At 25.5% G+C, this 12,514-nt stretch overlaps 1 protein-coding gene and 3 long non-coding RNA genes across 5 annotated transcripts; 3 read left to right on the top strand and 1 right to left on the bottom strand.

The window, feature by feature from the left end:
* Window positions 1-1,565: 1,565 nt before the first annotated feature.
* LOC136079981 (uncharacterized) lies at window positions 1,566-3,449 on the bottom strand. 2 transcript variants are annotated; one of them, XR_010638355.1, is made up of 4 exons: window positions 2,277-3,449; window positions 1,984-2,062; window positions 1,765-1,862; window positions 1,566-1,671 (listed from the first exon to the last, which is right to left on the bottom strand). It is a non-coding gene; the product is annotated as an uncharacterized LOC136079981 (long non-coding RNA). The 2 variants fall into 2 exon arrangements; XR_010638354.1 differs by lacking the exon at window positions 2,277-3,449 and having other exon boundaries at window positions 1,984-2,091.
* A 1,641-nt stretch (window positions 3,450-5,090) lies between these two features.
* Window positions 5,091-6,161, top strand: LOC136079980 (uncharacterized). Its single transcript, XR_010638353.1, has 4 exons — window positions 5,091-5,408; window positions 5,499-5,591; window positions 5,779-5,853; window positions 6,028-6,161. It is a non-coding gene; the product is annotated as an uncharacterized LOC136079980 (long non-coding RNA).
* A 217-nt stretch (window positions 6,162-6,378) lies between these two features.
* On the top strand, window positions 6,379-7,129 carry LOC136079979 (uncharacterized). Its single transcript, XR_010638352.1, has 2 exons — window positions 6,379-6,819; window positions 6,969-7,129. It is a non-coding gene; the product is annotated as an uncharacterized LOC136079979 (long non-coding RNA).
* A 3,550-nt stretch (window positions 7,130-10,679) lies between these two features.
* LOC136071890 (ganglioside GM2 activator-like) lies at window positions 10,680-11,886 on the top strand. The gene is made up of 4 exons (XM_065797515.1): window positions 10,680-10,840; window positions 10,953-11,148; window positions 11,407-11,554; window positions 11,659-11,886. Exons 1-4 carry the CDS (start codon window positions 10,771-10,773, stop codon window positions 11,746-11,748), a joined length of 504 nt encoding a protein of 167 aa, XP_065653587.1. The 5' UTR covers window positions 10,680-10,770; the 3' UTR covers window positions 11,749-11,886.
* Window positions 11,887-12,514: the final 628 nt, after the last annotated feature.

The raw sequence follows: 12,514 nt of genomic DNA, 5'->3' as shown, positions 1-12,514 counted from the left end.
TTGTTTTATGCTGTCTGATTCACCTGTAGCTTTTGTGATTGCAAAAATCAATGGTGGGTTTGAGTGTGATGTTATAAAGCCAATTTATTTAGATAATGTTTATGATAACCCAATACCATCAAAGACGTTTGGTATAGTACTCTATCGATCACAAAATCAAGGAAAACTTAAAAGAGTGCTTTTGACTAAAACTGATTTCCAAAGAAAATGTGTATATCTGCCAGAATGTAGAGGTTTTGCTATATTTTCTTTGCTGCATGGTATTGAGCAGTAAAATATGTTTTGTTTCATTTAAGTATACTATTTATTTCATATTTAAATTATATATATATATATATATATATATATATATATATATAATATTTATATATATATATATATATATATATTAATATATACATTTTTTAAATATATATATGTATATATATATATATATATATATATATATATATATATATATATATATATATATATATATATTAGTATATATATATATATTACTATATATTAATTATATTTATTTATATATAATATATATATATATACTATTTAAATATATATATATATATTTAAATATATATATATATATATATATATATATATATATATAATATATGTATTATATATATATAATATATATATATATATATATATATATATTCACATTTATATATACTAGCAGAAAGCAACCCGTAATACGGGTTACGGTCGGTCTATTACTTAATTTACAGTGGCTGTTTTCCACAATTTAAAGTTGCGAAACCTTAACTAATACTATGTAAGAAAAACGCCTTTAAATTAAAAAATTAAGCCATCTGCAAAATTCAAATAAATTAATTTACCAATTAGTTAACGTTATTTGAGTAATTTAAAACTGACAGGTCATATCAGTGTATGGCAGAACCATTTTCCTAGACATTACAAAGCTCAACACAGTACGTTTTTAGTTACTGACACAAAATAATAACACTTCATCATGCTTTAAATTGACGAAAAAGTAAAGCTAAATTCTTTTATATCATGAACTTTAATTAATAAGATTAATATGAAGTATACTTTGACACTAATAAAAGACAGTATATTGACAATATATTTGAAGTATATTTTCTCATATATTTTGACACTAATAAAGGACCTCCCTTCCTCGTTTTGCCTTAATGGTGGCCAGGAGAATAAAGTTATTTTTAATGGTAGCCAGGAGAATAAAGTTATTTTTTTAAAGAGTAATCAAGTTTTTGATAAAGACTTTTTACCAAAATAATAAAATGTAAAACAATGATTTACATTTTTAAGAATTTTTTTTTTTTAATATATATAAGAATTTAAAATATATAAGAATTTTTTCTTTCCTCAAAAGTGTTGCAAATGCAAACTAAGCTAATTAATTAGTTAAACCCGTTATAAAATTTAAGTAACTTCGTATTTGACAAATGCGCAAAACTACAATATTCTCCATGTATTTAAAGGTTTTGAGTTTGTTTTTAGTTGCGACCCCTCTTTAAAAACATCTCTTAAGTTACGTACAACAAATTATTAGGCACAAAAAAGAGAAATTTAAAAAAAAATTGAACTAATTGCATATATTTATATCATTTTAACTGACAAAAAATTTACAATAAAAGGAAATCAGGGTATTTTTTTAAAAATCGTATAAATGCGTCAATCGTAAATCTTAAAGAAAAAAAAAATGGAATTATGATACCGTAATTACAAAAAAATAAATAAAAATAAAAAAAAACACAAAAAAACTCAAAATCGATTTACCTATTTATATTAACCTATGTTGACATGGCAGTTAATATAAACATTTATCGAAAATGTAACTATAAAATCTGTTTCCAAGTACAAAAGGATTAACAATACTAAAAAAAAATAAAAATCAAATTAAGATATAAATTGCATTTTTAGCAAAATGTTGTCTTGGCTTTTAGTAAATAAATAAAAGCAGTTTTATAACATATATAGTACATTTTATAAATAAACCTCTACAATTTCCTTGGTACAACAACTCGATCATGATTAATAACAACTCTGTAAACATGAATTTTCTAATAATCTAAATCTTAATAAATTATAAACAATTAAACTTAAATAAAAAATGTATGAAAATGATTAATGGTATATTAAATATAGAAAAACAAACATATAATAACTATAAGAGTTATAGTAACTTATATTTTCAATATTAACATCTATAACACATTTAAAAGTACAATTTCAAAAAAGATTACAATAAACTAATTACTTAATAAAATTTTAAAAAGATTTTCTATTACCTATCAATTTAAGCTACTAAACATTATCTACCTAATGTCAACTTAAACATTTTCATAACCAAGTGTTTTCTTAAAGGTCATGACTTCATTAAGAAAACAATTCGTTAAGAAAAGTCTGGAAACTACTTAAAAACTAAGAAATAGTGTATTTTACAGAATACAGAATTGTAACTAATATCGAACAATAGGTATAACTATGCGCACTAATAATAATAATATTCACTGTGCTATTTCAGATAAAAGTCACTAATTTATGCTTCTGCTTGAAGAAATTATATTAGTGTATTTATATTAAGAAACAAAAGCAGCGAGTTCTAGTAATGAAACTACCTATTAATCATTTTTAACAACAGACACTAACATAAAGATAAGTCAAAGGTAACAACATTACACAAAAAATAATTAAAGACCACTTGACTGGTAAGGTTGATGAATCTTGCTCTAGATCTATATCTCAAATATATTGTGTGTTATAGTTATACTAACTATAAAACACAATTTTTTTAAATGTTATATAACATATAAAAACACCTCATTTAACAATCATGTACACATTAGATAAAATCAGGGTTGCAGAGTACCAAAAAGGACTCCGGATTTGAAAGTCACAAAAAGATTACTTTATCCTAGTTTTTGGTATACAGGAGCACTAAAAATATAAATAAGTTTATGGACTACTAATAGGTAAAAAAATTAAGACTATTAGGTTAGAGGAACAATCATTTTATTAGCCCAGAATTCTTAGGTATTATGGCGGCAAGGACTCCTGGCTTATAAACAATAAGTTTCAAGTCATCAAATCTCATGAAATTATTATAGCAGATAATAAGTCAATAAATATGTTTAGAGCTTCTGGACACTACAGACTTGGAAAAAGTAGATACAAAAAGCTGGAGTCTTTTTGGGACTTCGCATCCCTGGACAAAATACATTTCATACTATTATAAAAACACATTTATATAAACACATTTATAAAACAACTATATATATCACTACATACTTGTATTTATCAAACTACATATATCATCTCATACACATATTTATCAAAAACTTTTTAACTTTGAGCATAAGATAAACATGTAAGCAAACCTTTAACAGCTATAAAACGACATTTATTAGCATAAATTATTTTTAATGTAACAAAGAATGCAGACTACAATTTACAACATTGTAATGAAAAATTTTTTATATTTTTTTATTCCTTATTATTTTTCCTAAGAATATAAAATATATAATATAGATATAGAGCAATATAAATTAGATTGAAATAAACGCAAACTTATGTATATAAACTTACATGAACACAAACAACAATCTTATTCTATTTAACTTTCATATTAAACACATAAATAAAATTTTATACTCATTATTCTTTCTACAAAAAATAATCTTAATCTATAAATAAGAAAATGAATTGAACTTACTAAAAAAGCCATCAGCTCCTCTTAATTGCTCCAGAAAATAAAACAATACTTGCTCAAAATGTTCTAAAAAGACTAACGACAAAACTGAAACAGTTTACTTAAACAGAAATTTTAGTTATAAACTTCTTCTAAAAAATGAAAACAAGCTATAAAAATTAGAAAAATAAAAACAACCAACAATAAACAAACGATTATTTGAATTTTCTATTTTAAACAAAGAAAAATAATAATATATCAGCTCTAATTTGCTTGCTTGCTTTCGAAAGACCGCATGGCAAATGTAACCGCGCATAAAAAAGTCTAGAAACTACTTAAAAACTAAGAAATGGTGTATTTTACAGAATACAGAACCGTCATTAACAACACTAACATTAGGCGTAACTATGCGCACTATTCATTACCGTATTCATATATAAGATATATATATATATTCATATATATATTAATATATATATATATATATATATATATATATATATATATATATATATATATATATATATATATATATATATATATATATATATATATATATATATATATATATATATATATAAACGTTTTTATTTAAAAAAATATTCGAAGAATATATAAATGGTTTTATTTCTGATTCTAATCTTAATTTTATTAGTATTATTATAGTGTTATTGTATTTTATATATATTTTTAACTTTATCATGGAAACATAGTAATTCCTTAAATACTCTTAATAAAACTATGATGGAAAAAAAAAAGAAGAGGAAGGAACCATTCCAACCCAATGGATTGGAGAAAAATTTGTTAGATGGCCATTGAAATCGTTAAATTTTATTAAAATGTAGAAGGCACAAATTGTTCCGAAGGATGATTGGCTGTCTTTTCCACTAATCAAAATTAAATTTTCTGATGGTATATAACAATGTTTTTTTTTGAGTGTATATTTTAGTAACATAAATCGATTTTATCCAGAAGGGCAGTAGTTGGTCGTGTACTTGCTGTGCACTCTGAGCAACTGTCAGTTTCTGCTTCCTCTGGAAGTAAACAAAATTCTGCATAACATCACGACCTAAAGGAAGGCGAGCTCCAGTTATTATGTCACGTGGATGGCCAATCAACCAGATCATGTCGGTACTTCGAGTTGTGTTAGGTTTACACTTTGCCATTGCTCCACAGTCTTTATTCTACAATAAAAGTAAAAAACTTGTAAAAAGTAAATATATAATTATTTTTAATTGAATAAAAGGCGGGGATGGATTTTAGAAAAAAAGTTACTTTGGTCAATTTTTTCCCCATTTACACAAAAATTCTAGAACCTTGGGGGAGCCCTAAATATTTTTCAATTGTCATAAAAAAATTTTGTTGTTGTGGGACCATTAAGAAACTTTTAAGAGGGACAGGATCAAAATTATCCACAAAAAGTTTATCAGTGATAAACATGGGACACCCTAATATATATATATAAATATATATATATATATATATATATATATATATATATATATATATATATATATATATATATATATATATATATATATATATATATATATATATATATATATGTATATTGTCCTGGTCATGACGTTAAACTGATCTAGGCAGGTGAGACTCTCTAGCCATGGTGAAGGCAACTCACATAGAAGATGGAAAACTCTGAAATAAAACCCACTTTGAAGTGGTGAGGGTAGGAGGAGCTCATTAACCTTGGATGGTAGTCTTCCTAGTGATGGTGACTTTTTTAAAGTTTTGAAAATAAAATTGTTTTTATAAAATCTAAGCCAAAATTGGCAATTTTTAATTTCGCATATATTTTTTTCAGAATATCCAAAACTACTTTCAATTCCAATATCACCATTTCCGATAGAAACTCTGAAGCCACTTTCTCCAGGAAAATCAAAAATACTAATCGCTGGTTACTTTATATACGTTTTTCACATTTTTCTTTTTACGACTTACAAAAAAACGTTTATAAATTTATTATAAATTTATTTTTTATTTAATGGAATCTTTGTTAAATTATTAATGGTATGAATAATTTAAAAATAAATATAGAAATTGTATTTACTTTTCTTCTCAATGGAAATTTTGTTATTATGCAGATGGGGGTAAGAAAAAGTGTGAGAGTAAAGAAAAAACTAAAAATATTGATGACATATTTCCTTTACCTGATTCAAGTAACGCTTTTTTATATCTTGTATTGCAATTATTTAATCATAGATTCCCTATTTGTTAAAATATATTTTGGTTTATCATAATGCATGTTGTCATTATTTAAAAATTACAAAAGTATTTTACTTATTATTATTACAATTATTTTTTATTATATTTATTATTATCATTATATTCAGAGTTTCAATACAAAGTGCTACATCTACTAGTCGAAATAAAAGATTCAAACAACAAGGAGAAGAAGACGATTTCATTGTATTGTTGAAAAAGAACACCATTGAAGATTTTCAAGAGTTTGACTTGAAAATTACATTGTGTAAAAATTTTGCGTAAAATTGTTTACTGCGTAAACAATTTTACGCAAAATTGTTTACGCAGTAAACAATTTTGGTTTAGTATATTTTTTTTAATTATTTTAAGAATATTAAAAAAAAAAAAAAAATTGTTCAACCAAAATCACTATCTGTTTAAACTCGCTTTACGCAGTAAAGCTCGCTCGCTCTAACCTACAGGTGTTGCGTAAAATTGTTTACTGCGTAAACAATTTTACGCAAAATTGTTTACGCAGTAAACAATTTTGGTTTAGTATATTTTTTTTTTATTATTTTAAGAATATTAAAAAAAAAAAAAAAATTGTTCAACCAAAATCACTATCTGTTTAAACTCGCTTACGCAGTAAAGCTCGCTCGCTCTAACCTACAGGTGTTGGTTGATCGATACAGCACGTTCGGGTTTTCACGAACTTCTCATTCCCCCCCAAATGTATAAATATATATAGCATTCATTTAATTTTGTTTTTGATATGCATAAACATCAAAAATATTGTTTTGGGCATATGTAACTGTGCATATGACTAAAATTTTTTATTTTTTTTCAGTTATGACTTACAAGTTGATGTCGGGTTTTAATTTAAAATGGAAAAAACGATAAATACAGCATTAGAAACACAAGAATAATTGCTGTAATTGAAGGTGATCATGTACAGATAAATTAAATCATTTCATAATTTATTATATATTTTCTTCTTATAATTTTTGGTTTTTTTTTAGAGGTTTACTTCCAATATAATATCTTATGTTTCTTTTCAAAACATTTATCTAATTATTGATATTTCCTTTAGAATCTATACCTAAATGCCCAAAAAAAGAAATCCATGAGTGCATTGGAAATACTCTAAAACGTGCACCCGACCGCAAAGATGGTGGAGGGCGCTGAAATATTTTGCTATTTGCTTCATTTGTATTTTTTAATTTTTTAAAATAAATATTATCAATTTTACAACTGTAGATTTTTGTTAGTTATATTGTATTATAGCGTTACTAAAGTATATAAATCTGGAGAAATTTTGAACGTCCTGTTTGTACGTCTTTTTAACGTCCTTGCGGGCCTTTTTTAAGACGTCCTTAAAAAACGTCTTCGGTACTTTCATCTGGGTACCAAATCTGAATCATTTTCGGACGTCCCTTTAGGACGTTTTTTTAGCGTCCCTTTAGGACGTCTTTTAGCGTCCAATTGAGACGTCTTTTCAACCTCCAATTGGGACGTCTTTTAAACGTCTGTTAAGGACGTCCTTTGAACGTCTTTACGGCACGTTTTCAGTAATTTCATCTGGGTACCTAAAAAGAACCAAGTCTGAACGTTCCGATCGGGCGTCTTTTGAACGTCTTTTGAACGTAAAAATGCCGGCTGGGGAGTGGCTTAAAAAAACCTCTAGTAAAAATAAATTTAAAAGTTCTCTAAAAAAGAGCATAGCAAATCTCTTTTTTTTTAAAAAAAAAACAATAATTACCATGTCAAAATTAGACCTTAAATATCTCTCTCTCTTTCTCTCTCTCTCTCTTTCTCTCTCTCTCTCTCTCTCTCTCTCTCTCTCTCTCTATATATATATATATATATATATACTATATATATATATATATATATATATATATATATATATATATATATATATATATATATATATATATATATATATATATATATAATTAATTAATTAATTAAGGCAAAGTAAGTTACATACATATATACTTTTATTTAATTTATTAGAAACTTAGCAAAAGTAAATCGATCGAATAAGAAAGTGAGTATGTTTCTGTTGACCATAAGTTTTTATTAGTACTAACCAACGCAATAGTTGCATAGTTGATATGACAACGAATTAGTAAGCAATAAAGTTTAAATAAAGTGCGTTTATTTAGAAAATTCTACTTGCTTTATTTAAAATTAATTTAAAATGCTGTTTGATATTCTACACCTCAAATTTTTAATGTGATATTTCCAGTTCAAATTTTCATCAGTATCTACCAAGAACCAAGTCAGTAGCTGACACTTTCTTTAAAATAAGTTTATCAATAAAAAAAGATGGCATGTCATATGGTATAAGATGTATTTTGTGATTTGGATGGAAAAAAGACATTTTAATTCATCAATATTGTAAGACAGTTAATTTGTCTTACCAACAAATCAGAAACTCTTTCTGGTTCATTATTCATAATCTGAAATAGTAATGTGATACCATTGGGAGATAAAAATAAGTTTGTGTCATTTGCAAACATTATCGTCATTTTTTTATCCTTCATGGAGGTTGTTGATGTAAATAAGAAAGAAATGTGAATCTAATACTGATCTCTAAGAAACTCCACAGATTATACCACAGATTATATGTAATCTGTGGTATAATCTGTGGAGTTCCTTAGAGATCACCAATTAACTATATTAACATATTAAAATTGTTTTTAATTATTTAAATAACTTTTTGAACAATTTTAAGTTTATTTAAAAGAATTTTGAGGTCTATTTTATCGAAAGCTTTAGCTTAAAATGAGTTAGTTATACCTCTCGTAAACTGAGGAATTGATTGTTATTTATTAAATTATGAGAAGATAATAATTTAATAAATATTGATATAAAATTCCAAGACTTTTGAAAATATGGAAATAAATATAGGACGATAAATGCTAACATTAGTTATCTTGGATTATCTAGGATTCACCATTGCTATTTATAGTTGGTTAGGAAAAATTTCTTGCCTAATAAAATAATTCTTTAAAAGTATGTCCAACAGAAATAAAATATTTGTTCAGCTTATTCGGTAAGTCTTCTTGATCATGCATGAACTTATTATTTATTTTAATGGTTTTATACAGTGCGCTTAGAATCTAATTTATATTTTTCAAATTAAATCATTGTAATATTTTTTTTTAAGATATTTCCTATGAAGTTTGAATAGTTTAGCGTAACTTTAATAAATAGCTTTAGTTTTATCTGTTTTTAATTTTAGTAACTTAATGTACAAATTTTGTTTAACTTTAAAGGGTTTTCCTAAAGTTTTTGGACATATTTTTTAATTTACAAATTATTTTAATTTTTGGAAAACTAACATTATAAGCATCAAAGAAAGTTTTGAAAAAAGTGTTGTAAGCCAGCAGGGTCGGTAAGCACCGAGTGGCTGGAGGTAAAGGGGGCGGGAAGGGGGCGGGGAAGTAACATAGATGGGGCCCTTATGGTAGTGAAAAAATTTAGCAAAAATAAGTTAAAGCCTTAACCACATGTTTTTTGTTAAAGAGTACAGGAAATTTTTAATAATGTTGCATGTAAATTTCCGTATCTTTGATCATGCATTCCTTCCATCAATTTATTTGTTTCGCTTAAAAAGATAAATCCATATGCAAGGTTTTAAAAATATAGTAATTCTAAATTGCAGCGTCGCACCAATTTATTTTCTGAACATTATTGCCATGCTAAAGAGGATTTATGGTTATGGTAAACAAATACGATTTGTATTTTATTGTTAAAAGAACGTAGCCATTAAGGCAAAATTAAAAATCGAAGATTTTAATTTTAGCTTTACAATGTAATGTTATATTTAATTATAATAAATTTATTTGAATTATATATAAAAAAATTTTCTAAAAAATCTTTTTTATTGGAAAATTAGAAACTTTTTAGATTAACCCATTTTACTGTATTTGAAACTAAACTCCAAATGTATTTCACTATATATTTTTTATAAATACAAAACTGAAATATATTGTTTACTAAGAAATAATAATATTTTAAATAATAAAATCTCTCTGGTTGGGGAGCACTGGCTTCTTAAAGTTGGGAAGCACTAGCTTTTTATAAGCCAGTGGTTATTATTATAAATATTTTTACGTTCTGAATGTCTTAATAAATTAATCGTCGTAAAGAGGGGGCCCAAAATAATTTTGCCCCAGCACATTTTTATCTTCTCCATGGCCCTGGGCTTATATAAAATATATACGTATGACTCAATAAAAACACGAAGTTTAATGTTTTTTTGAAATAAATTAATTTTTTAGTCTCTCACTCAAGATAATTTACTCTACCACTAATAAATAATAATCTAAGGCTGCTTTATGATGTCTTTGTATATTTTATTAAAGATTTCATATTTTAATTGAAAAAATAACCATATTTATTGTATTGCCCAAAGTTTATGCATATTGTTTGCTGCGTCACTAATCAGTCACATACTAACACAATGTGTTAATATGTAACTGACTAGTGAAAAAAAAATTAAAAACAGTTTCTTAAATTTAAAATGTGTTAAACACATTGTGTTAGTGTGTGACTGACTTGTAGCGCAACAAACAATTTTATAAAAACAACAACAAAGAAAAAAAGAAAAATTTATTCTGCAAAAGTAAAAGGCGCCGATTTTAAACTTTTATTAAACTTGTGTTATTACAGATGATGTATGTATTTATTATTTACGTTTTTTAAAATAGTTTTTTAGCAGAAGATAGCACAGCTGGTGCTGCAAATCATTTTGAAACATCAAGCAAAAATACAATAAAAGGCAACACAGCTGGTGTTGTCACAAAAAACAATTGGCAAAATATATTATAAAAAGATATTTAAAACTACCATTAAAACAAGTTTCCTTTTAAGGTGTAAAGATGAAGTTATTTTGCTTGGTTGTTCTTTTTGTGGTTGTTGAAGGTGCAGTCAAGTTTGAAAACTGCCATAGTAAGTTGGTCCATTTAGGATTTAGCTTTAAAAATTTTAATATTATAAAAAAAATTGATTTTTTTTTACTTAAGAATGTAACCATAAAGTAGTTAAAATTTTAATATTCCAGATAACCCTCATGTTCATTTAAAAGTTGATCATTTTCCTGACGTTCTTCACATCAAAAAAGGTCACAATTTTAAAGCAAAATTTGGTGTGACTTTTAGCAAAGAACTCGCCCAGCCATTACACGCTAAAATTACATTAGAAAAGAAAGTTGCATTTTTATGGGTACCGATTCCTTGCATTAATAAACTCGGATCTTGGTAAAAAAAAATTTTTTTCTTTTTGTATAAACACAAGATACTCATATTTTTAAACAATTTTTGCTCAATGAAAGCGTGTTTTTGATGTTGGATTACATTAAAAAAGCAGCACTTTTATTAAACTACGAGCGTATTTGATTTTAATAAATATTGTCATTGTTTTATGAACTAGCTTACATAATTTGTGCTTTATGCTTTTAAACAACAAATTTTTATTTGTTAGTTACTAATATAGTTATTTACAATTTCCTAAATTAGCGAATACGTTTTAACATGCGACGAGCTTAAGAGATTAGCTGGTGTAGACAAGCTACCTTATCCATGCCCAGCACCAATCGGAACCATTTCTAATGACGTAAATGTAATTATTCCTGAGGTTCCATCTATTGTTCAGAAAATTGGAACGGTAAAATATATACATATTTTTTTATTTCATTATTTATATTATTTAATTTTTTTAAAATGAGTCTTTATTTCATCTAAAAGATATAAAGTTATGTTTGTATTAAGGGTTCTTATAACTTCAAAGTTGAATTGAGCGATCATAAGAAGAACAAGATTGCATGCGTTCAAGTTAAAGGTCTTCCTGTGCAATTTTAAAGACGAACACTGAATACGTTCAAGCTTTCCAGTTCAAATTGGATGAACAATAATGTGTATTAATTCAAAAATGTAAAACTGCGAGATTTCAAAATTCAATAAATTCAAAAAAAGCGGCAAAAAAAAAAATAATAATAACTAGATTTTTTTTCTTTGACTTCATTAAAAAGTTGCTCCTTAAGAAAGTTAAAGGCACACCTACTACATTTTATAAATTTGAATGGCGAGTAAGAATTTTATTAAAACAGTAAAAATTTAATATTTAAGAGAGAGTAATAAAAACCTGGGAGTTGAAATTTCATACTTCACCAAACATTTTTCTAAGAGCTGGTATTAAATACGGAAGGAGGGTTAAAATTTACGAGCATCAGTTCAACAAGTTGCTTACTAAAAAAAGATGATAACTTCGTTGCCAGACAAAAATTGGTTAATTAAGCTATTGATTACTTTGTATGTGTTATACAATTTAGGTATAATACAACTCTAAGAAAAAATTTCTGACACAAAAAATCTAGACTAGATACCAAAACTTTATGTAAAGGATCTTATAAATTCTAATTCTAAAGAAATATGCAAATATATTTTATATTTATTAAGCTACAAATATATAAAACTTTACTCAAAATATGTTAAAAGTTTCACAATATCTTGTTAAAAGTTTCACTTAATATAATTAAAACTTTTAACGAGATATTTTGAATAAAATTATAATTAATACGTAATGTTATGTGCAAGTTTGAAACTTAATTGATTATAAATATAAAAG

The sequence above is a fragment of the Hydra vulgaris genome, chromosome 05 (assembly GCF_038396675.1).
Source record: "Hydra vulgaris chromosome 05, alternate assembly HydraT2T_AEP".
Classification (NCBI taxonomy): Eukaryota; Metazoa; Cnidaria; class Hydrozoa; order Anthoathecata; family Hydridae; genus Hydra; species Hydra vulgaris.
The sequence above is the reverse complement of the archived record's forward strand: the minus strand, read 5'-3'. Positions and strand labels throughout refer to the sequence as shown.

Excerpts from the sequence above, each read along its gene's own strand:
- LOC136071890 (XM_065797515.1), top strand. The coding sequence starts at position 10,771 with ATGAAGTTATTTTGCTTGGTTGTTCTTTTTGTGGTTGTTGAAGGTGCA. Across the intron at positions 11,149-11,406 it reads ATTAATAAACTCGGATCTTG|CGAATACGTTTTAACATGCG; the intron begins GTAAAAAAAAAT and ends TTCCTAAATTAG. Across the intron at positions 11,555-11,658 it reads TTGTTCAGAAAATTGGAACG|GGTTCTTATAACTTCAAAGT; the intron begins GTAAAATATATA and ends GTTTGTATTAAG.